The sequence below is a fragment of the Buteo buteo genome, chromosome 2 (genome assembly GCF_964188355.1).
Source record: "Buteo buteo chromosome 2, bButBut1.hap1.1, whole genome shotgun sequence".
Taxonomy (NCBI): domain Eukaryota; kingdom Metazoa; phylum Chordata; class Aves; order Accipitriformes; family Accipitridae; genus Buteo; species Buteo buteo.
In genome coordinates, this window is record NC_134172.1 from 17,652,931 (window position 1) to 17,677,049 (window position 24,119).

Here is a 24,119-nt window from a genome sequence, read left to right on the forward strand (position 1 = left end):
CCGTCTGGCGCGGAGCGGCTCCCGGCGAACCGACGTTTCCCGCGCCGGGAAGGGCCGTTGCTGCCGCCGAGGCGTGGGGGAGCAGGCAGCTGCCCGGTCTGGCATGAGGGAGCAAACCTAACTGGCCGGGCCCGGCCCACGGCGTGTGGGTGCTGTTGCAGGCAGAGGGAACAAACCGAGCTTGCCAGGCCGGGTCCGAGGCGTGGGGGCGCGGGCAGCTGCCTCCCCGGTGTGAGGAAGCGCACGGCGGCCTAGGCCTCCTGCGTGCCGGGCTGCCGGGGCCTGCGGTCGCCCCCGGCATGAGCCCCCCCAGCCGAGGGCGGGAGGGTGAAGGTGGGCGTGCAGGTGAACCTGGAGGGGCCCGTGGCCAAGACGGCGGGGGCCGAATGTGGATTTTGCCAGACTGGCTAGTTAAGAAGGGGAAGTAAAACGTTTGCCTGGTCCCGTGCCAGGGATGTGAAAGCAGAGTTACTGTAGTGAAGGCAGCGGTTGGGGCACGGAGCTGCAGGGTGCCTACAGCACCGGTTCCCCAGGTATGGACTGAAGAAGACGTCTTTTTCTTGAGTATTTAAAACCAAGTCATTTGTGTAAAACTTGTGGGTGCATCTGTAGCGTGTGTTAGGGGCCATGTGGCTACTTTGTGCGTTAGCAGGTCTTTGTTACAGAGCTATACTCTTGGTAGCCTAGTAAGTCAGGGTCTGTAAGTAGTTGCTGTGACCTGATTATCTTGGGTTTGTATCCCAGGATGATCCTAAAGACAGAGAGTAGATTGCTTTTAAAATACTGCATTTCAGTCTATATCCTACGTACGCATGCCACGGAGCAGAAACTTGTGTTTCCTCCATCTCTCCATGGTGACTTTTCTGCTGGAATCCTATGACTTGTCCTTCCTAAATTCATTGATGTGGTTAGAGAGAAACTCCTCCTCTTTTACCCTTTGAAGCTGCTCTAAAAGAGGAAAATGGTTTCATTAAAATTAATTGTGGGTTTAGGAAAACTAATAACCCAAGCAAGTTCCTGAAAGAGGATGCCTGAGGTATCCTAGCGTGAGAGCTGCTACTTGTTGAGGATGTGTTGTTACTCAGCCTTAACCTCCCACTTTCAACGTGTTGCCAATTCTGCCCTCTCCTAGCCCCGGTCTCTCTCCTTTTTACCTACCTATCCTGTGGCCTACCTTCTTCCTCAATCCCCTTCATTTCCTTCCTCTGTTTTTTCTTCCTTTAATCATCTTCAACTTTCTTGCATTTTTTCACAGATGTTTCTTAGCAAATGCTAGTGCAGTTGTAGCAGCGCAATTGAACAAGGTCAGACTCAAAAAGGAAGACACTTCTTTATGGAGGTTTGGCAATGTATTTATCATCTGTATATTTTGGAGAAGAAACAATGTGCAAACAGGTTAATCCTGCTCCCAGTGTTCCACATACTAAGTTATGATGCTAAGGAAAACAAAATCAGGTAGGGAGTCTGTCTGAGTCCCCGCAGGTTTCAGAACGTTGTTTGTGCCATGCTTTGGACAATTGTGAACAACATGGTAGAGGTAGCAGACATATAACCTTTAAACAAGGGAGCCAGTATGTCTGGATAATATAAACAGAAAAGGAGTTGTATGTACTGATAACAAACACTGAGGCCTAAGGTGGGTGTTTGTCCTGAAACTTTATAGTGAAAGTTTTGCCATTGACTTCAGTAAGCAAATAGTCATTATAGTGCAGATAATAAACAGAAAATACAGCTCATGTCTTGTGAGACCTTGAGACAGGTTCAACTCACCAGCTCCTAGTGCTGTGGCAACTGGTTTTGGTGATCAAGAAGTGCCGCTTCTCTCCTTGAAAACTCATTCACGGAAGAGGAGCTATTGGGCAGCACAGTCCCACACGAGTTCTTGCCTTTCGGGTGAGAAATAAAACGTAGTCCTGCCCAATTTTAGCAATTGCCAAACTCAAGCTACTGTACTTTAGTCCTACTGCCACTAACAAATCCTTCCCGTCGTTGCCCTAAATTCCACCGGAGTTTCAGCTTAAGTTTTTTTTTTTCCAGACAACGCTTAAACTAAGCGTGTGTCGGAAGCTGCCGGCAGCCCCCCTAGACGCGCCTGGGAACACGAGGGGCCGTGGGAAAGGGCTTCGCCGGTGCCGCCAGCCAGTGACACGCAAAGTGACCGCCGGGGCGCGACGAGAGCGCTCGCCGGGGCCGCGCTTCCCCCCGGCCGGCCGCCCCGCTCTGCGCCCGGGGCCGGGCGGCGCTCGCTCCCGCCTTCCAGGAAACCGAAATAGAAACCCCGGCCGGAGCCGCGCCGGTCCCCCCGCCCCGGCCGGGAGCGGGCGGCGCTACCTGCGGCCTTCCCCGCCCCCGGGAGTTTCCCGTGGGACCCGGCCGAGCGGCCCCGGCGCTGGCTGCGGGCGGGCGGGCGGGCGGGCGGCGCGGCCTCTCCCGGAGCCCCGCGGGTAAGTGGGGCCGGGGGGAGCGGGGCCAGGGGCTGCGCTGGGGACAGGCGCCGGCAGACACGGGGCGGGACGGGGCTGCCTCGCCGCTCGCCCTCCAGCCCGGCCGGCTGGCAGCGGGGGGTGGGCGTGGGGATGCAGGGGGTTACGGCTGGGCAGGCTGCTGGCTGCCCTCTGCCTTCTCGGCAGCCCCCGTTCGGTCTCCAGCACCTGTGCTGTCCGCCGGGGGGGGCTGCGGGGCGGGGAGGGGGGCACTGCAACGCATCCCGGCTGGAGGTGAACTTTCTGCCGCTGTCAGCGATAGGAGGTTCGGGTTTTTCCGTGGGTTTTGTTGCCGGTGTTTTTTTTTAATTTTTCCCAAGTAAAAATCCGAAATGACATAGAAGTTGAAATTGTCGATATTTCTTGTCCCTTGACAGCAGAACTGTATTTCTAAGGGATTGCGTTTTTCAAGGTCTGTCGATAACCTTTCTTAAAAGCAAATAAGGACTTTTTTTTTCATCACTGGTGGACAATTACTTGCCGCTTAGACCAAAAATTTATTCCCTAAAAGCAGCACAAGAAATCTTTATGATGGGTGTGTGATTGTGTTAAGCCAGTCTGTGCGGTTTTTGGTTATTTTTTATTATTATTTATTTTTATTGTAGGTTTTGTTTGTTTTTTTGTTTTGTTGATCCCTGACACAGAAAAGTCCCACAGGAGCTCGGAGGTCTGGTATCCAGTTGCTTGTATTTTAATATGGTGGATATAAGGATGCTCTCAAGCAGCATACGTCTCAGAAAAAGGGGTTTAAGGAAAAGCTACTCGTGATAAATAGAGAAGTAAACTTGGCTTGCAGATTACTCATGTGATGATGTTGAAATAATGGCAGAACTGGAGAAAGAGTCTTGTGCTTTAGCAACTGACTTAAGTGCTTATGTTTAGTTTTATTTTCCCACTGTAGGCAAAAACAGTTTTTTACTGAGAACCTAAGTAAAGCATACTTAGTGCTGTAATTTCTTCATGTACCTACATTGTGCAGAATGATTTAGAACATTAATTGACTGCCCACCACACATACTAGTACAGGATTTTAGGGATAAAAAGGAAGAATGAATTCCCTGTTGGCAAATGGACACCTTTTTAGTGGTGGAAATATAATAACATAAATTGCTGCATAATTTTAAAAAATCAGCTTTACGTAGTCTGGACACTGCTCTCCTAATGTAAACACTTAGTGTTTAGAATTTGCTAGATAGAGGGAAAAATGCAGCTTTTCTCAAGCACTAAAAGCACAGAACCAAGAACACACAGTTTATAGTCACGTTTTCTTGTTATTCAGGGCTTTTTGGGTAGTAGTGAAACTGTCAATAATATTATTAGTATTGTGCTGTAGTTTGGGAACATTTTGAGGAACGGAGCAGAGCTGGCACTTTTGGAAAGCTGCATTTGGTCTAAACTGTACAGATGCCTTACGCATGAAAATGTTATCAGAGAGTGAATTAGTTAAATCATTGTACGTACTTGTCTTTATCCACAAAAGACTAGAGCATCTAGAGGCTCATGTTTTTCTTCAGAAAGTCCCTCAGGACTAGTTTCTAACTTTACCTGACTTTACACATGCAATCTCTCAGTTCCTTTTATGACTGGACTGTTTCTTTTCTCTCCACCCCCACTAATTCAGCACCAAAAAAAAAAAAAAAAAGCAGTGAATAAAACTCCTGCTGTGGAGAAAAATTGAAATCTCCTTTATACTAAAGAGTAAACACTTTCAGGCTTTGTTAATGGCCTTTACCTTGGGCATAGAGCAGGAAGGTGGGATGCTAGGGGAGAGAAAACACTCCTAGCATCTTTTATTTCTTGCGTGGGTTGGAAAAAACTGACCTCTGTCAGCACCCCGGATACAAAGCCTGCCTGCTCCCCGCTTGAGTAGTGCTAGCGACCGCAAGGTTTCCTACCCAGCTGCCCTAATGCTAGAGGTGCTGTCAGGTTGACCTGAGGCTGCGTGAACTGGTGTAGAGTGCTGGTGAAAGTCACTCTGTTCGTCTTGGGGGGACAGGCGGGCGGGGTGCTGCTCTGCCACCGTCGCCCCAAAGATTTGAAAAGGAGCGCGTTGCACTGCAGGCACTCCCCTTGCCTTTTCCTGTGTTGCATCTGCTGAGCTGTCCTGTCCTGCCTTTCGAACTCGCAGCACGTGGTCTCAGTTTCTTTGCCAAATCAGCTGCGTCATTTTACTCCGTTTTCTTCAACGTTAGAGCTGACGTAAATTCTCTAACCCATGAGAAATATGTGCCACAAAGCTTCCACGTCCTTGCGGGGAGGGTAAGAAAGATAATGATCATAACCAGAAACTGTACCTGGGTAAATGGCATTGCTTCATGGCCTCAGGGGACCGAGTCTGCTGCTTGTCCTTGAGATAAATAAGTTGTGCTTGCTGCTTTTCTTTTTTCCTTTTTTTTTAAGTATCTTTTTGTCTGGTTGTTATCTTTTGCCCAGAATAGATGGTTGCAGTGGATTATGAGAAAAGGAAGTGAGACCTCTCTAAATAGGGCATGGTCTACTCACTTCTGCTAGAGGAAAAGGAGATCCTTCTCTTCTTTGCTACTAGCAAGCATGCGGCAGGGAGAATAAAACTGAGGACCTAATAATGGAAAAACTATTTTTCACTACTACTTGGAAATCTGGATGATCATACAGTAGCTTGATTATTTTTTGAGCTGTCATCGTTTTCTGCAGAAAAATCCCCTGTTATCTCAGCCTTGTGATTACTAGTTTTTCTTTCCGTGAAGCCTGTGAAGCCAATGATCATATGAGTATAAACCAGTCTTTCTGCCTGAGCTGGTATGCCATGGCTTTATTTGTTTTGCTTTTTTTAATAGACTGCTACAGAACGCTGTGAAATTATCATCGGTGGTAAATACAGGTTCAAGAAACATGACGACTTTAGGGATTATATTGAGACGTTTTTGATGGTTTTGTGTGATGTAACCAGGATAAATACAAGGTAAGTGCTGTAGACATTTACGTGTTGAAAACTATTTGTATAAGTATTTTAATGACTGACGATGCATATGTTTTTAACTTGAATAAAGTAACTCTCTCTGGCTTAAAATAGGAACCTGGGATGGGAAGGGACTTCTTGGGATATTGAACCCAGTTTCTTGTAGTGAAAGTCTGCTTCAGCAAAATGGTCAAGATTTACCTTAAAAAGTTATTGTTAGGACTAGCGAGGGCAGAACAAACTGCTGGAAACTGCTTCAGAAGGTCTTTGCTTTTGTGATAACTCTATTTCTGACTTTCTTCTGAAACTGGTGAAAATTTCAGTTCAAGTCTAGTTCTGATCAGCTATTTTCAAAAAAGATGGATTTTGTATATCAGGTGGTGACTTGTGCTTTATGCAATGATACTAACAGATGCTTATTGCTAGTGAAATGATCTTGCTCCATGACCTTCTTATCTTTCTGGACACATCACATAAATTGCTCATAAAAACTTGGGGATAAGCCAATTGAGTACATTTATATCCCTCTTTGTCATTAATTTCCAAATAATAAATTCCTTCATTTGTATTGAGGGTGCTCCTTCATTTTTGCGTATCCAGCAAAATAGAACTAGTATGTGCTTCCTTACTATGCCAGTTCCTCTAACAAAAAGCTTTATCAAAGTAAATTCCAGGAATGAATGACAGGGGAGGTTCACTAATAACTTCTAAATAAAATTTCACTAGCAGAGAGTTTTTCTCCATTTCCTCTTCACACAGTCTACTAATTATGATTTTCTTCATAATACAAATTAATAATTTTAAATCTAACTGTATAATGATGAGCTATCTATCACCCCAATCACTTCTTTTCACTCTTACTTTGCTAAAACAAATTTAGGTGAAAAATGTTTTCAGGTTTGTTTGTTTCTTTTTTTTTCAGGAGTGGTTTTGCAAAGTGGACAGTAATGGAGTATATGAGCACGGGTAGTGATAGCAAAGAGGAGATTGACTTGTTGCTAACTAATTTAAATATGTCTGAGGTGATAGACATCATGGAAAACCTTTATCCAGGTGGAGACCTTGCAGTCTATGAAGACAGCTTGATTACAATGTGCGAAGAGGCAAATCAAAATGAAGAACGTGCGGAATCCTTGCTGTTTTGTGAAAGGGAGGTTTCTTTGATGTCCTCTGTCAAATATGGGACTGTGGAAGACCTGCTTGCTTTTGCAAATCAGGTGTCTAACACTTCAAAACAATTTAAAGGATGCAGACAGCAAGAATCTGGAATCCTTTTGAATATGGTATGTCTCTTTTCTTTTTACTTGAAAATTAGTAGACCTTAGGAGTTAGAAGTTTTTAGTAAATCTAAACAAAGATCACCCCCAGTCCCAGGAGTAACAGTCAGGCTGTTGTTCTCTGCACAAATCTGGGACTGGAGGGATCTCTGAGGTCATCAAGTCTAGCCCCTGCAGTCTCAGGCAGCTATGGAAAAAGGTCTGTTGAGGAAGATCCACTCTATGTTGCCTCTTGGGATTCCTGGAGATTAGAAAACATTTCCCAACATTGAATACAAACTTGAGATGTGCAGTAAAAAAGCAAAAGCCACAACTATGATGGCTTACAGGTTTGGGAAATGGTAAGGGTTTTCTAGTGCCTTGTGTTCGTGCAGTAAAAAGAGTTCATTATGCAAAACTCCCAATAAAAGTCTAGCATCTATTTTGGTATATTTACTGAATTCACTCTCTATGCACAAATGTAAAAAGTAGTAATGTAAGGAGAAAAAGCATATAGTATCAACTGTGACTTTCAGAATTAACAGTATTATGTAATATCACACACTGCTAAACTCAAGTATAGATGTGTTGCTTTGAGATATGTTCATTTTTTCCCTAAAATGGTTGGTGTTCTACAAGCATCTGTAGATGTTAGTGTCATTGGACTTCTGTTTAAAATCAGTTGCTCTGGAAACAAATCAATTATGAAATGGAAGTTTATTCATATATGTTTGTGCTGCTGCTTTATTTTCTTAAGATGTTTTCTACATCTATCTTCTAAAATATCTTGCATATAATGTTTTATATGTGAACGTTGGTTGCTTGAGACTTACTGGTTACTGAGTTTGTGTGTGAAATGGCACAGGGTATTGCTTTATTTTGATTTGGAGGGAACATTGCAGTATTGCAAAACAGTCACTTTTAAACTCTGTAACACTGAAATGACACTTACTAATATTAAATGTTTCCTATACTTAGGATAGACACTGTTCAACATACTCGTGGTTATTTTGCTTCCATATTGTTTCTACAGATGCATACAATTGGTATGAACCAAGTACTATGAGGTGCATATGATCCCATTAAGCAACTGAGGATTGGAGGCAGGGCATTACCTGTACATGCATTTCAGCAGGTGCATCTACACTGTAAATATCTACAGCATTTTAGTTAGGATCAGGAGTGTTTTTGATTGCCTGGTTACCCCCACTGACTGCACCATGGCTCGTGTCACGAAGGGTCTTGGAGCGCACAAGCTGGACTTCTTTCAGTTGAAACTAAACTGCAGGATGTGTTACAGCCACAGATGAGCATTCGCTGCGTAGGACCAGGCTCGGAACTAGTCCTGAAAGCCTCCTGAAAATGTGAATAGTGTGGTGGTTGTTACTCTCTTGCTCTGCAAATCCACTCCACTCGGTCTCTGTTACTTTCCAGGATAGGTGTAACCTATGTGGATTATCTAGTATCAGCCCCTTGAAATGCAGAAGTGAGCAGGCGAGATGTACAGATTGCTAGAGTCTTTACCTTGGCTCTGATAAGTAGAGGGGAGGCTCATTCTGCATATCCTAAGCAAAATACTTTTAATAAAAAGACACGCACCCCCCAACAGTTCAGAACTTATCCTCCCGAAAATTAAGAACTTCAAAGAATTAATTTATTTCATGTAAATACTAGTCACAAATTACAGTTTTAGCAGTCAAGAAGATACTTTCCTAATTAAAAAACATGAAGGTAGTTGAAGCACAGAAAGATTATGTGCATTACCTCTTAAAAAGAAATCTAAACCAAATAATTTTCCTAATATGCTGTTATCTTAAAAAGGGTAGCTGAAGAGCTGAGTACGTGAGGCCATGTGACAGACATGAAGTGATAATATCCTTGATCTGACTTTACATATCTTCAAGAATCTCAATAAAGGAGCAGTAAACAGGTTAATGATATTCAAGATACGGACAATACTTTATATCCCTGAATTAATTAGAATCATATTCTCAGGAAACATTACTAATTCTTTAGCTGAGAGAATACTAAGAGACTGAAGAAATAACATCAAACCTCAAGCAGTACTCACATGGCTGTACCTAGGAGTTTGGTCTTTCTCTGTCATGTGCAGAGGGAGGGAGCTGTTTCGGAGGAAGATTTAGAGCAAGATACTGACTTAGATGCTCTGAATTGCTTCCTGGAGCAACCCTCTTTGCCTTGTTGATGGTATAGAGAACCAAAGCTCCCAACATTACCCACCTAAAGCAGATGGTGTGCTCTTTTTTTTTTTTTTTTTTTTTTTTGAACTACAGTATAAAACTAGAAGGTGGCCGGTAAAATCGCAGCAGACTTCTTCAACCTTTTACTAAGCAGCAGAAACTCTGATACAGGATGGAAAACTAAAATGTGTTCCCCTAGCAGTACATGTGATATTAGGAAATGCTGAAACTCTTGCTCACATTGTATAAGATAGCCTGTGAGTAACAGGTATGTGGCATAACAAGTTAGTAGATTACAGGAAGGACAAACATGTGCAGGTAAACCTAATAACAAGAGGTGGGTAATTTCATTAATCCAGCTGCTGTTGTTGTTGTTTCAAGACAATTAATTGCAACTTACACTTTGTAAATTAGTCACTGGAGAGAAACGTGGATGCCTGGGCTGTGAATGAATGCCACACCTCACATGCTGTTCCCATTTGGCGTTTCTAAATAAAGACTGCTGAACAGATTGCATGCATCATGCACATATACAAGTGATTTTTTTTTTCCCACCACATGTATAAAATTAATCAGGCTTAAAGTAGTTTTAACTTCATTGCGATTTTTTTATTATTATTATTTTTTTATTTAACTCCATAGATCACACCCAAGAATGGGCGCTATCAAATTGACTCGGATGTGCTCCTGTTTCCGTGGAAGCTGACTTACAGGAACATTGGCTCTGATTTTATTCCTCGGGGAGCTTTTGGGAAGGTGTACTTAGCCCAAGATAGAGAAACCAAGAAACGAATGGCATGCAAACTGGTATGTTAGTTCAGTAGTTTTATCTCTGAGCAAATATTGTACGACACAGTACATACAGTATATTTTCAAATATGTCTGCATCAAATTCCACTGTTAGGCTGGTGATCATCTTCGTTTTGTTGGCCTACACAAGGTAGGAAAAATCCATGTATTAAACTGTTAACTTGTTTTAATTTTTTTGTCTCTGAGACTGCAAAAGTTTCAGCATTTTGAGAGTATCTGGAAGTATGTGTAACTGCCATGTGGGCAGGCCTGCTGTGCTGTGGGGGTAGAAGTATTTCTACTTGTCCTGCTGTACTCATGGCGGTAAAATATCAGCATGAGGTCACGTCCCCGCTGAAGGTGATAGCAAAACCCTGTTGCTGCAGATGGTTTTAGGATCTTGTGCTTTCACTGGGGTCTTCAGACGTAAGTTTTCTTTACTCCAGTGCCATTAATGTCCCTGAGAGCTCAGCTTAAGTGCAACTCTTATTGTGTTTTGGGCACTAACTGAGCATAAGGTTGTGAGATATTTCAAGAAAACTGCTGAGCACTTCCCTATTTTTATACATGCCAACATTTTCTTTCAACTTTACCTTTCAACATACTATTCTGAACTGAACAGTAAATGCTTAGGGCCAGTAAAAGCTCGGCTGGGACACTGCTCTATATCCCCCTGCTCATGAGTAAAGCATGTGCATTACTTCTATATGGGAAAGAGTTGGGAAGGCTGTTGTATGTCCTTCCATTGCAGCCGGTGTATCCACATGGGGACAGATTTAGTTTGCCACTCCTGCATAACTCATTGCAGAATTAAAGCTTCCTAATGTTTCTGAAGATACAAAGAGTATTTCTCATTGCAGTAAAAATGTTAGCCTCTTATTTGGTTCACAGCCACAAATCTGAGGGGAGGAGAATAAAAAGAGCAGTAGTAGCTTTTCCATGTCTAAGCAAACACTGCTTTTTATTGTCTTAGCAATCTGCTATCAGGACTTTTTAAAGAAATATAGTGCTGCCAGTTGCTCGCTTTAAAGCAGGTTTCATTTCTTGTAAACCATAAAACAGTGCTAGTAAGGATTGAATCGAGGTCAGTAATGGTCCTGACCATGATTAGTCTGTAGACTTTGCTGAGCACTGCAAGCACTGATCCATGTGTCAGACGGGTGTATAGTTCTGGTAGAGCAGATGAGACTGCACAAAGCTAATGGAAAAAGCAGCAGGATTTTTATCCCCTTCACCAGGAAGTTTGCATAGAGCTTTTGCGTAATCACTGGATTTTGACAGGAATAACTCTTGCTACATCACTTTTTCTGGAAGATTGCGCTTTTTATTTGGGCATGATTCCAAAAACTCTCTCAACTTTAAACTGGAAAGGAAGAACAAGTCACAGGATCAAAATAAAGCTCCATATTTTAACAAGTGCATAGGAATGCTTTGCTTCCTTCTTACATTTTAATCTACAGGATAACTAGTGTTAGTACAGATAACTTGTTTTTTGAGCTGCTTTTCTGTGGTTTTGTTTCAATATCCTAGGTCCCAGTAGAACAGTTCAAACCATCGGATGTTGAAATACAGGCATGTTTCCGTCACGAAAACATTGCTGAATTATACGGTGCTATTTTGTGGGATGAGACGATCCATCTCTTTATGGAAGCCGGAGAGGGAGGATCTGTCATGGAAAAGCTGGAGAGTTGTGGTCCTATGAGAGAATTTGAAATCATTTGGGTGACAAAGCATATTCTGAAAGGACTTGACTTTCTCCACTCCAAGAGGATTATCCACCATGATATCAAACGTATGTGTGTGGGATTCTTTGGGGTGCTTTCTGGTCCAAGCTGGGCTGGGACTCTGGTGGAGAGCCTGGGACTGAGCTGGGGTGCATAGCTTCGCATCTCTGGGTGGGAGGGATGGATAATGCTCAACAAATGACAAGGTCAGGTTCTGGAGATAATAATTATTTACACTATTTATTAATTCATTGCAGTGGAGAGGATGATTCGAAAGTCATAGTTCCTTTGCCTTTCTTGAGCAACTCAATTTGAAATAAAAACCTAAAGAAAATGAGTGAAATTATCAGTCTGTGTTAAACCAGAAGTTTCCCTCTTTCCATGTAAATTCATTCTGAGTGCTTCCGTGCCCACCTTCCTCTTGCACCTTCTTTTAGGTTTTATGTTTCTGCATGGATGTTTCTCAGTTTGAGGTGCTTTGGAACTAAATACCTAATTTGTACTCTTTTTTTCTTTCAACAATTACTGCAAATTTTACTATATATTTGCTTTTAAAAAGCTCTGAGTATTAACATGTATAAATAATTGAAACATATTGATACTAAACCTAAATTAAATACATTAGTATTAAATTGCTTTAAAATTTAATTTTAATGCATTACATTTAATTTAATATTAAATACTGTTTCTCCCAGCACCTCCTATGCCCGCAGACAGGTAAATTCTGCCTTTCTGGTAACAGTGCTTCTAATGAAGACTTACCTCTTCTGCGAGTTAATTTTTTGCTGAACTTGAGGGCTTAAAACAGAAATATTCAAACTGAAGTGTTACAATAAATAGTTGACAGAAGACAGTTATCAAGAATTGCTAAATTTTTATCTCAGTTTTGCGTTACTTTTAGTTAATGTGGGTCAGTACTTTAGATGTAAGCCTTTGAGATTCTGACAACTATAAAACTGCTTAATTTTTCCCGTAGTTGTGCTTTCTCACTTGTAGTAAGAGTCTTTCCTATGGGTTTACTGTAATTGACAGTAACAAAGACATTAATTAAAAGGTTTAAAAACCAAACCAGCCAAAACCCAACCTACAACATCTACATAGTGGATAGGAGAACCATCCCATTGTGAATGTGGTGGATGTGAGCGCATTTTGCTTTTTCCAGCCTTTTTCTGCGTTACTGGATGCAGGGCAGCAGCTGAGGCAGAGGTGCTTGGGTGCGAACCCCGGCCACCCTCCTGCCTGCAGGGAGCTGTTTTTTTCGAGGGGGTGAGCTGGGTAAACCTGGCCCTTAATGGCAGTCGTACCCACCACCTGGCGAGGTGGCCTCTGCTTGAGGGAGAAGAGGTGTGTGCTTTCGCCCATCAGGTGGAATTGATAGAAGAGGCTGTTTCCCAAACATCTGTGATTTCATCCTTACTGCATTTTGAGTCTGTCCTGCTGACGCAGGAGGTGATGGGGATTTTACTGGGACGAAGACTGCCCTGAGCCAGGAAGGGGAGGAGGACTTTCTGTTGGTTCTTAGCAGCAGCTCAGTGCTGCCACTCACTTTAACCCTTGGTTGGAAAGCGGTTAAATTGAAGGTTATTTGGTGGGGGAAACTTTTGCCCAAAACCAGCTGAAGCTGGGGCTGCGTGCAGTCCCAAACAGGCAGCAGAGCTTGCTGCACTGTGGCAGTGTGGCCCTCTGCACTGTCCTTTACATGGTGTTTAAAATCTGTATTTTCAAAGGTATCCCTAAAATTGCACCTTTATTTCTGTAGTTTTGTAGCACTGGTTAGGAGGCAGGTATGTGAAGGATTGCTTCAGGAACGAGTACTGCTGAAATCAAGTCTGTGTCTTCTCACTGGGTGGGCATGGTGGGCACTGTCAAGATGGAAAATGACCCACAGTTTCCTCTGGGAGAAGATGTGTTTCTGTTGTGTAACTTGGAGACTTCATTTGTTCTTGTCTTCTGAAATGGCAAACAAGAATTTCTCAAGGTTTACACGCAGTACTACCTTCATAAATATTTGATCAGAAATACAACTGCAAAGAAAGCCCTCTGAGCACAAAGTTGTGCCTTAGGCAGAGTTTTATGAAGGAAAGTGAGTTAAGCTCCTAGATATTGCAGCAATTTGGTGGGAGTTTGGAAATCCCTGTCTTGTATTACTTTTGCAGCCATAGTCTTGTCCTCTGTCATCATGCTGAGCTGCTGTTGCTGACTGCTGCAGGAGACTCGTGTGGCTGCTGTGGAGGGGCCTTGGTTCCTCTCTACTTCTGTCTTCATTTAAATTGTTAGTGTAGAGAAACTGCTTGGTGACCAACAGTTATGTTGTTTATAGCCTGACCTGCACAGCATGCTCTCCACCTTGGAGACCATTAAACGTCTTCAGAGCAAGCCTCACTGCACTGAGGTGCCTACCAATCTTCCACCTTCCTCCCTTACCCTCAGCCATTTTCTCTCTCTCTCTTCTTTTTTAAGCTAGGAAATTCTCCAAATGTTGATTCTTCTTTTATGTAAACCAGTCTAGGTTGATTTTTAAGATATGATTTAAAATTGGACACAGTTGCTAACAGATCCGTTTTTGCTAGGAGAAGTACTGTGTTGTCTACATCCAAATGAAACTGGCACATTGTAAAATAAATGCCTAACATGCTAGAAACTTAAATGTTGTCATTTTCATTTTTCTTTTAGCAAGCAACATTGTCTTTATGTCAACTAAGGCTGTTTTGGTGGATTTTGGCCTAAGTGTTCAAATGACTGAAGACATTTACTATCCCAAAGACCTTAGAGGAACAGAGGTAAGAAGCTGGAGGGACAAAAGTTCTTATATTACTCCTATGGTTGTGATGCTTAGGCTCAAATTTGGAGCTTGAGGGTAGAAACTTGGGCAAAAGATTTTTATAACAACATCAAAAAGTTACAAACAAACATTAATGTAATCTCAATTATATTTTTATTTTCAACTTGCTGAATGGAGAATCCGGTGTTAGACTTGGAAAGCCATGTCACCTTCTCTGTAGTCCCATTTCTTAGCAATTTCTAAATCTGAAGTCAAAGAGAAATCAGGGTTCACTGAAGTCAAACAAGGGAACAGTACTCTGAGGAGGGTTGTTTGCAGTGGATCAGCTGCTGGTCAGAGACACTTCAGACAGGAATTTGTTCTTTGCTCTAGCAAAGATTTCTTCTGAGATACCAGCTATGGACTGGGGTAACCTGCTCAACACAGTAGTTTGACTCCTCCTTTGAAACTGCAGAAATTACAGACCTGTGGGTTTCACTGTCTTTCTAGTCAGGGGAGTAAAGAGCTTACAATGCTTACTATACTGGAAGCAACATGCTTTCTGGCATTTGATGTACGTGCTTTGTGGGTTTTTTTTATTTTGGTTTGGTTTGGGTTTTTTTGTTTGTTTGTTTGTTTAAGGGGGTTTTGTGTGCTGTTAATGAGAATAAGAAAAATGGTGGGAATGAGTTGGAAGCCCTGGTAGGGTATTTCCCAAGGATGGAGGTGTGTGTAAAAAGGAAATTTCCAAGATTGTGGACTGGACTGGTGATGATCCTCTCCTGGCTGTTGGAGGACAGGCCAAGTTTGTGTTGGTAAGAACAACTGTGGAAAACACTTAATTCTTCATTTAGTAGGAAGAAAATTATTCCGCACTGTTGAGCACCTGCAGTCACATCCTCAGAAAGTGGATAGTCCCCACAACCCTGAAACATGGTGGTGCTTGGTGTTGACTGTCTCAGGGGAGAGGTAGGCAGTCCTCGGAACCAGCAATCCTGCCGTTCCGCCGCAGCATTGTAGGCCAGAAGTAAAGTCACAGAGAGAGTGCTGGGAAAGGAGATATTCAAATACCAGTCAAAGACTTAAAGGAACATCATGAATGCTAGTCTATAGGTTTTTCTGCTCACAGTCTTCCTCCCAGGCATCTTCCTCTCCACAGTGCCTGTGTTCAGCCTTGTGGGTTGCCTAGTCCAGTCACCCACAAATGCCCTCTGTAGTCTTTGATAGCGCTGGCTTTCTTGATTTTTTTTCAAAGTAAGATCTGGACTCCGAAGTCCTCCTAAGTTTTGCACCGTCTATTATGCAGCCTTAGGAAGTGGGGCAGTTGTCCAGGAGTGCTGTTTCTTCACATGGTTGTGCAACCCCATGTTTGGGCTCTATCACTGCCATGCAGCATTGTGCCTGTGAACTGGATGGTTTCTTATGTCTGGTATTGGTAGGGACTCATGTCCACAAAGCAAGTGGCAGTTGGAGCTATCTTTCTCCTGTGCATGTTCTCCTCTGGGGGGGGTTTATTAGGTTTTATTAGGTTTTTTATTTGCTTCTGTAGCACAGGAAGTCTGAATGTAGTGAATCTGCTTTGTGTTTATGAAAAGGAATAGTTGCAATTCTGGACAGAATGATTGAAAGATAGTTAAATTTTGTTTAGTTGGTGTAGCATGAAAAAAAGGTGTTTCTGAACAGTGTGTACAAAGCATGCAGCACAATATACCCTGGTTGTGATGAAACTGCTCTGTGAGAAATACTTTTTCTAGGCATTTGCTACACTTTCTCTTACACCTCTGTCACTTTGTTAAAATGTGTAAGCTTCAGTTACAACTGTTTGAGGGGAGGAAAAATTCGTCTGCTGAGGTTTATTGAATGTGGAAGGTGTGATTCATTTGCATGAATGCTGAAGTATAACTAGCACAGCATGAAGAAAAGGACTGGTTTTTAGTTGGGTTGTGTCTCTGGTCTGACCAGTAGACGCGTGCCAGCCCAGCAGTAGGAAGGAGTGAGAATGGGAAGGTATCCAGGGCTTGGGCTGCCTACTTTGGTGACAAGAGTCTTAGGCCAGTCTAAATCAGTCTGAAATCACAGCTTTGGTGCACATCTCATTTTTGCTTTTTGTCCCTGTGCAATCAAGGTGCCTCTTGACCATTTTCACACCTGGACTATAACTGCAGACAGGTTCTTGTTCCAGCATCTTTTTTCCTCAGGAAGGCAGCTGCTTTTTGTTTATATAGATTTCACACAAGTCACACTGTATTTGCTAATCACTTTTTTTTTTTACAAAAGTAGAAATTCTGTTCTTTGGTCCTTATGAGACTTAAAGGCAGCAGGTGCAGATGCACTTAATCTGTCGTAGCCCAGAGGAAAGCAATGGATAGGAGTAAGTAGCAGCTGTAGATGCCTGCTGAACCTTTGCACATGCTTCCGATCTGAAGCTGTGTTTGCAGATGTGGTATGTGATTTACTGGGAAATATTCCTCGGAATTTGCGTGAGCCCTGCAGCCTTTCTCAATCTGTGGTAGTAAGTAGTCAAACCATGTGGTGATGACTTAACTTCCTGCTCTTGTGTCAGTTAATGGCTTTTAATGTGATTCTTTGTGGCAGGATGACTTGAACTAATTAAAATTCTGTTTGGTTCCTTTTGAGGGAAATTGGGTGAGGGAAAAGTAGAAACCAGAAGCAAACAAGGCGGCTTGCTAACCTAGTGTGTTGTGGGCTGTGCCCACACTGTGTTGAAACCTACTCCCTCAGCCGGTGGCGGTGGCAGAGCCGTGCAGGCAGCTCCTGCCAGCTGCGGGGTGTGCCTCCTGCATCCTGCCCATCTCGTTCTCCTCCAGCTGTGCTCCCAGCTGCCTGGAGCTGGCAGGAGCTTCCCACTAGATCCTTCTTCAGGGTCTTGACAAATCCAAACTTTTCAGCGAAATGTTTGGATGGAAACTGTATTTTGGTTTAGACAAAATTAGAATTTTTGGTTTAAAAAAAGGATGGAAGAGGGATGCTTGCCTTAATAGCTGCCCTGGGGATAATCTGGTGGAAAGGGCACGCAGCAGGACTTAAGAGACCTGGCTTTTAATTTATTCATTGCCTTAGACTTGGTTTATTCCTCACCATCCCATTTCTTAGGATAATACCCCAACATGCAGGTTACTGGATAGGGAGTGGAGAGGAAAAGAGTAAGGAAGACAGGAAGGCGTGTATCTGTCAGTTCTGCCCAGAAGAGTTGTATAGTATCCAATGTAACAGGGATTTGAAGAGTGGACTCCTACCCCCCAGCTGGGTGGCTAGCAGTGAGGGTCACCCTCTCTCTTTAGCCTTGTGCATGGCCATGTTGTTCAAGCAGAATGGAGCAGTCCTGGCAATACAAGCTGGCAATTCGGGCACCTCCTTTTGCTATGGAGGGATGAGGTTCCTGCTACACAGCTGAACGAAGCAGAGCCATGGCTTGAACCCCAGCCTCTCACAGCTCTCAGCTAAGTCCCATAGGCACTGAGCTGTGGCCTGTTTGGGGAGGGCAAACCTGGAATATGACTTTGTCCAGGTGCCAGACCAGAAAATCCCTGTGATTGTGGTAATGTACAGAGCAGAAAAATCTTATTCCCCAGACGGTGCTTGGTCTTTAGGCTGCAGGTACTAGTGGGGTGCATCTCTTCAGAGGGGAGTTTTCCAGATCACAAAATGTAACAATTCATCTTTGCTTCTTGTTTTCCCCTATTGATTAATCTTTTTTTTGTATATTCTTAACAGATTTACATGAGCCCTGAAGTTATCCTCTGCAGAGGCCACACAACAAAAGCGGACATCTACAGCATGGGAGCTACTATTATTCATATGCAAACTGGCATCCCGCCCTGGGTGAACAGATATCCACGTTCTGCATATCCATCCTACCTCTATATTGTAAGTGTCCTTAGCAAAGCTATAGCTGAATTTCAGTTGAAGGCTTTCCTGTACTTTTGTTGGGAAAGCTCCAGTCATATAAAAACTATCAAAATATTTGTCAGAGAGATGATATCATCCTTTTTGCTTCGGGGGAGGGAGGGAAGAAGTGGGTTTTGATCATTTAGGGGAAGACAGAGACTGAGGTGGAGTCATCTCTGTGGTTTGTGTTACAATTTATAGGCCTTGAGTTTACTGCAAGGACAGGGTTAGAACACCGTGAAACTTGATTGAAACAAGCCCATCTGTGTTCTACTTGTCTGTTTTGCTTCAAAGTTGCAGATAAAAACTGAGGCCTGGCAAATATGATTCTCTGGTTCTTCCAGTGTGGTACAGAAATCTGGTGAATTTGCATTGCACCAGATTTTAGGCTTGCTTGGACTTGCTTTGAGTTTTTAAATTTATGATAAAATCTGATTTTAAAAAGGTGGATTTTGTTACATGTTCTGTTCTCATTGATCAGCCCAGCTTAAGGAGGTGATGAGTTTTAAGTGGGGAATTCCCAGACCACTCGTGGTTATCTGTGACTTCCTCTTCCATTGTTTTTGGAATAACTGTTTCAATGGTCTTTTTTTATTCCAACAGATACACAAGCAAGCTCCCCCCTTAGAAGACATTGCTGAAGACTGCAGCACTTCCATGAGAGAGTTGCTAGAAGCAGCTCTAGAAAGGAATCCTAATCATAGGCTGTCTGCAGCAGACTTACTGAAGCACGAAGCCTTACACCCACCCCCGGAAGAGCAGCCGCGGTGCCAGAGTCTGGATTCGGCATTGTTTGAAAGGAAAAGACTGCTTGCAAGGAAGGAGCTGCAGTTGCCAGAAAACATTACAGGTAATGACATCAGGCTTACTTATCTTGCACTCTGTAGATTTTACTTTGTGTCAAAACTTGACTTGAGTGAGTGTTTAGAAACAAACAAAACTCAAAAAGCTTCTGGAAAGATACCAGTAAAACTCCCAATCAGATGAGATCACACCCAGAGCTCATTAAGTGTTACATAAAACGCCCATTGACTTCAACAGGGGAAGAACTTAGCCTGAATTCTGCAGCTCCGGAAGGGCTGGCTCATGAAAAAACCCTGGTAGTCAGTCATGGCACTATATGAAGTATAGGTTGCTGTCCCAAATTGCCTTAATTTGCCACAGTGCTACAGATGTTTTATCGATACTAGCGATTTGTTAACAACAACAACACAAAGGGTCCAACAACTACCACCATCACCAAATCCAACACTTTTTGCTTCCTTAAAGGAAGAGACAGATGCAAAACCATGACTGTAATGTCGCTGAGTGTCAGCAGTACAAGCCCTTTATTTTAGAAACAAAAAGACTGTAGGATAGAACACAGTTTCTCTTGTGCATTAGTAAGTGCTTTATGAAGGACAACACATGAACCAGTTAGGAAGCTCAGTGGGTTCTCAGATAATATCAAGCCCAAGAGAGATTTAGTGCCAGCAACTTGCTAACAGGCTTCAAAATGCTTTTCTTGTAAAATATGTTAGGAGGGTCCTGACAAAAGGCATTTAAGAACTGACCCCAGACAAGTGGTTTATTTGATTGTGATAAGTATTTGAAAAGATATCTATGCAAAGTTTTGGGTGCTGTAATTGTTGCAACAAATCCACTTAACATTTAAATCAATCACAGCCTTTGCATCTATTGATCTTTTGGGCTTTGCCTTGTGGGTGCATAATCCTTTAACTGGCTCAGGCCATCTGAATTAATTCTTTTGAAGATGAAAAAAATATTTGACCATTAAACTGGAACTTTAGTTTAGGAGCATGAAGTTCCATGACACTCATTATACAAGTATTCAGGGAAGTTCTGTCATTGCAAACTGGGTCTGGTTTCTTCAGACCTTGATTTAAAGGAAAAAAAAATTTGAGACTGATGGTCCCATATTTGTTCTGCATTGTCACACCCAGCGACACAAAGAGGATGTCATCTGTTTAGATGAAAATTCCCCTGTAATGAAGGGGAATTCTCAGCTGGCAGAAAGTTAGCAGGTTTTTTTCTTGCACAAAACTCTCCTTTAGCATTATGGCTCAGAGGATGAGGAAGCTCTGCCTAGCTGTCCCAGCTGAGGGAGGTCTTTTTTGAAACAGTTGAACACACTTGCTGTTTTCAGTAGCAAACTGCTTATCTTTCTTTTCCCTAGAGTTGTGGGTTGATTTGTTACCTTTTATTTTATTTTATATGAGGTTTATGTTATATTGTCCTTAAAAATGAAGCTTTCTAAACCACAGATAAATAAAAGCAAATACTAGGCCAATTATTCCAGTAGCATCTACAACCATGAAACTGAACTAGTGTAGCTATTTGTGCAATAATGACATGCTTTGTCTCTTTCCTTTTTAGATTCCTCACTATGTACCGGGAGCATGGACGAGTCGGACCTGCTAAAGAGGCAAAGATCACTCTATATAGATCTTGGAGCTCTAGCTGGTTACTTCAATATTGTTAGGGGACCACCAGCCTTAGAATATGACTGAGTAACATTTTATGTTGGCAGGTCAGAAGTGGACCTCTGCCTCTTAAAACTTGATTTTAAGACTTGATTTTCAAATTTGTACATAAAAATATTGCCATTGTAGGCTGTCAAATGTGAATAGTGTTTAATTGCACAGACGATTAAGCTAAACCCTTAGGGGCTCTGATAAGCTGATCCCAAGCAACGACATTTGTGCATCTGCTGGTTGACCAACAAGAAGATGGCAAAAAGAACACTGCTGGGAATGTCTTAATCTGGGATATCTTCCTGTGCTGGGCCTTGCACTTTTATAAAAGTTGTAATATATGCTTGAAAATAATGCCATGAAAAAAAAAAAATTGAGCATGTGGGCTGTAAGATTCAGTCGCTCTGAGTTGTCCCTAGAGAAAACCTTCCAAAAAAAAAAGTTCTTGATTTAACTCATCAAAGACTGCTTCAGTCTTGTTCTGTCTTTGAGACTTGGCCAGTCTCTGGTCATTCTTAATGGAAATCAGGGCCTCCCTTAAGCTGAGTTAATTTCTATCAGTTATCTCTGTAGCCAAAGCATCACTTGGTTACAGATGTGTTTTAACTCTGCATCTTCCCTGGGCTGTCAGAGCTAAGCAGGGCCCTTTCCCCCTTCTCTGTGGGTGGAGGGAATCCTTCACTGGCTATATCAGTTAGCTTTGGGAATAGCGCAGCAAGCTGGCCCTGACAAAGCACAACAGTGATTCCACCTGCTTCCTATGTTACAGCTACTGCAAGGATATATTGGGTAGTTTTCAAGGGTAGATCAAATGTTATTCCCTATTGGTAACAGTGGGCAGGCTCCAGACTCTTGCTTTTTAATACTTTAAAATTGTACATGTGTATAATTGCCGTGAGTGCTATGATTTGGAAAGCATGTCATTAGTGACAAGCTGTGTTTATGTTCCTATGGAAATGGAATTATATTGTTCTTGCTGTGCCTCATACATTTGAAACATGATGTTTTGGATGATAGTAAAACTATGTAAACTGCATAGTTCTGTACATCCCATGGGATGAGAACGTAAACTTTTATAAAACTCTCTTTGATGCTTAGGATGACTCTTTATAAGCATTTGTGTTAAAATGGCATACTATGTATGTTGTATACTGAATCTTTTCTGAAGCACAGTCTCTTTTTCATATGTCTGTTATTTAATGCTGCTTCTGTCTAACACATGACCTTAAACAGATGATTTCTAGTTTGATACTGATATGGTCAAATGAATAAATCCAGCTCAGTGCCTTGAGATGTGGTCACTTTGTTATTTCATCTTTGCAAATGGCATGGGGCTGTGACCGTATTTGGGCCAACCTCCCTTACCATGGCCCAGGTACACCACATGCATTGTTCCACTTATTGGGGAGTTGCGTGAAGGTCCTTGTTGATGGATTTGGGACTCTGGTAACAGACAATGAGTGTTTCTGACAAAATCTTATTGTCAAACCCCAACACTCCTTCTGGACTGTCTGGATGTTGCCCAGTGGTTGTGTACAACATGCAGCACTTCAGTCCTGATGTTAATTGCTGCAAAAAATCCTGCTGGGAATAACCCACCTGCTCCAGTACTCTGTGCAAAATCTCTAGATGACTAGTCGCTTTGAGGAGAGCTGTGTAAGGGCACCCTCTTCATATCCATACTGGCTGTAGTGACCAGGATATTTGGGGATCAGACTTTCAGTGTAGCTGACTTAAAGAAAACATGACCTAATGGTTTGGATGCTCACCTTTGCCTTGAGAGACCTGGGTTCAATTTTCTGATCTTTTGCTGATGGCTTTTGATCTTTAATGAGATTCATAGAATTAGTAGGAAGCAGCTTTTCAGGTAACTGGAGGTGGTTTTAAAATCTCTTCCCCAGTTTCCCCTGTATCAAATAAAGGTGTTTATCCCCACCACATAGTGGCTAGATGTTATGCGAACGCTTATGAAGTGCCTAGATACTTCAACAATGATGTCCATGTCAGAATTACAGGCTGCTAGGGCGCTTTTACCATTGCTTGAAAAGTGTTACAGTGATTTTTCTTCTTTTATTTTTTTCTTTAATGCCATCCTCCTCTTCCCCACCCAGTTAAATGGTTTAACATGGAAATCTGCATATGGGGACAGGCTCACAATTTAAGACTCGTTCCTAGTATATGGCTTTTATATATCTTCACACTATGCAAGTAATAAGTGACCAGGTTATCCAAAGTAATTACACTTTATATATTGCCAGGTATAGGTGATAAGATTTGTCTGAGTGAACCAATAGCTCTGTATAGGCACATCCACAGGTCTAAACAGTATGAGGCTTCATGACAAATATCACCTCAGAGGACTGATACACAGCCAACAAACAGCGGTTCACGGATACACTGAACACCAAGCATTGCTACCAGCTCTGTGAGCTTTCTAATAGTTTAGGATTTTTGCAGGTGAGCCTCAAGCTGCAGTTAAGCAGGGATTTCTCTTTGGAGCAATACATCATATCCCAAGCATATCACATCACTCGAGCGTATCCCACAGCGGTTGATCCCTGTGTTGTGTAGGTTCACCAGTTTGTGCCACCACCTGGGGCACGAGGTCAGGGAAATGAACTGGGTTGGAAATAACCTGGGAGGGGGAAGATCGTTTCTCTAATCTAGTTGCTTGAGCAGCTGTGTACTTGGAGCAATCAAGGCTGGAGGTGAGGAGGAGGGAATGAAAAGGCACGGTGGGAAAACTCTGCCAGCACAAGCCCCAAGGGGATGGCTGGTCTGCAATGAGCTGTGGGATTTTGCAAATGGTTTGCCTCTGTGTTGATTTCTGGTGTGTAGTTTCATTTTCTCTTGGGGGAATACTGAGACTCATGCTAACTGCAACGGAAAATACAAAGGGAGAAACCCACTGCTCACAGTGACTGGTGAAATCAGGTAGCCAGAGGTGCCTTTTCTCCTCCTGGGCTCAGCATGTTTCTTGTCCTCAGATCAGCCTGTGACCCTGAGACTGAGCCCACCACTGTGCTCCTCCACAGGGCTTCCTGGTGTAAGCAGCCTACAGCGGCTGTGGAGCTCCTTTGAGAATGTGCTGAGCTCCCACTCTGTTCAAGAAGGAAGATCAGGTTCAGGTTATGCCTTTGAAACAATGTGGGGAGAGAGAGAGAATTCAAAGTCCCTTTTTTCCCATTTTCTTGTAGCTGCTGCTTCTTTGCAACCCTGCTCCCCCTCTTGTGTCCCATGCCTCCTGCAAGTGAGAGGGTTTCACTCGCTGCCTGGTTTCTGGAGGTTTCTTAACTCCTTCTAAATTCAGGCCCTTGTTTTTCTCATCCTGCAAAAATGTCAGTGGACAGAAGAGACTGGGAGGAGCAACTGGAAGAAGTAGAAATAAGGGGTTTCTTGCCTGGAGGTTAAATGAGTTTCCCTGTTAACCCAAATGGAAGTTTGAGAAGCTGCAGTAGAAGTACAGAGCGGTTTGCCAGGCCCTCCTCGCGTGTGGTGCTGGTGGGGATGAGCGGGGAGGCCCTTGGCCAAGCGTTAGTCCCTTTGTTGGGACCTTGGGGAAGACAGTGTGTTGCTCTTCTGGC

General features: G+C 42.9%; 1 protein-coding gene across 3 annotated transcripts; it reads left to right on the forward strand.

Moving 5' to 3' along the window:
- Positions 1–101: 101 nt before the first annotated feature.
- On the forward strand, positions 102–21,826 carry MAP3K8 (mitogen-activated protein kinase kinase kinase 8). 3 transcript variants are annotated; one of them, XM_075046818.1, is made up of 9 exons: positions 102–533; positions 5,300–5,424; positions 6,344–6,704; positions 9,521–9,685; positions 11,198–11,459; positions 14,065–14,171; positions 17,888–18,040; positions 18,665–18,911; positions 20,438–21,826. In XM_075046818.1, exons 2-9 carry the CDS (start codon positions 5,390–5,392, stop codon positions 20,569–20,571), a joined length of 1,464 nt encoding a protein of 487 aa, XP_074902919.1. In that variant the 5' UTR covers positions 102–533; positions 5,300–5,389; the 3' UTR covers positions 20,572–21,826. The 3 variants fall into 3 exon arrangements, with proteins under 3 accessions (XP_074902919.1, XP_074902910.1, XP_074902928.1); XM_075046809.1 differs by lacking the exon at positions 102–533 and adding an exon at positions 2,360–2,444; XM_075046827.1 differs by lacking the exon at positions 102–533 and having other exon boundaries at positions 4,729–5,424; positions 6,475–6,704.
- The last annotated feature ends 2,293 nt before the right edge of the window (positions 21,827–24,119 follow it).

Excerpts from the sequence above, each read along its gene's own strand:
- MAP3K8 (XM_075046818.1), top strand. The coding sequence starts at position 5,390 with ATGGTTTTGTGTGATGTAACCAGGATAAATACAAG. Across the intron at positions 9,686-11,197 it reads AACGAATGGCATGCAAACTG|GTCCCAGTAGAACAGTTCAA; the intron begins GTATGTTAGTTC and ends TCAATATCCTAG. Across the intron at positions 18,041-18,664 it reads ATCCATCCTACCTCTATATT|ATACACAAGCAAGCTCCCCC; the intron begins GTAAGTGTCCTT and ends TTATTCCAACAG.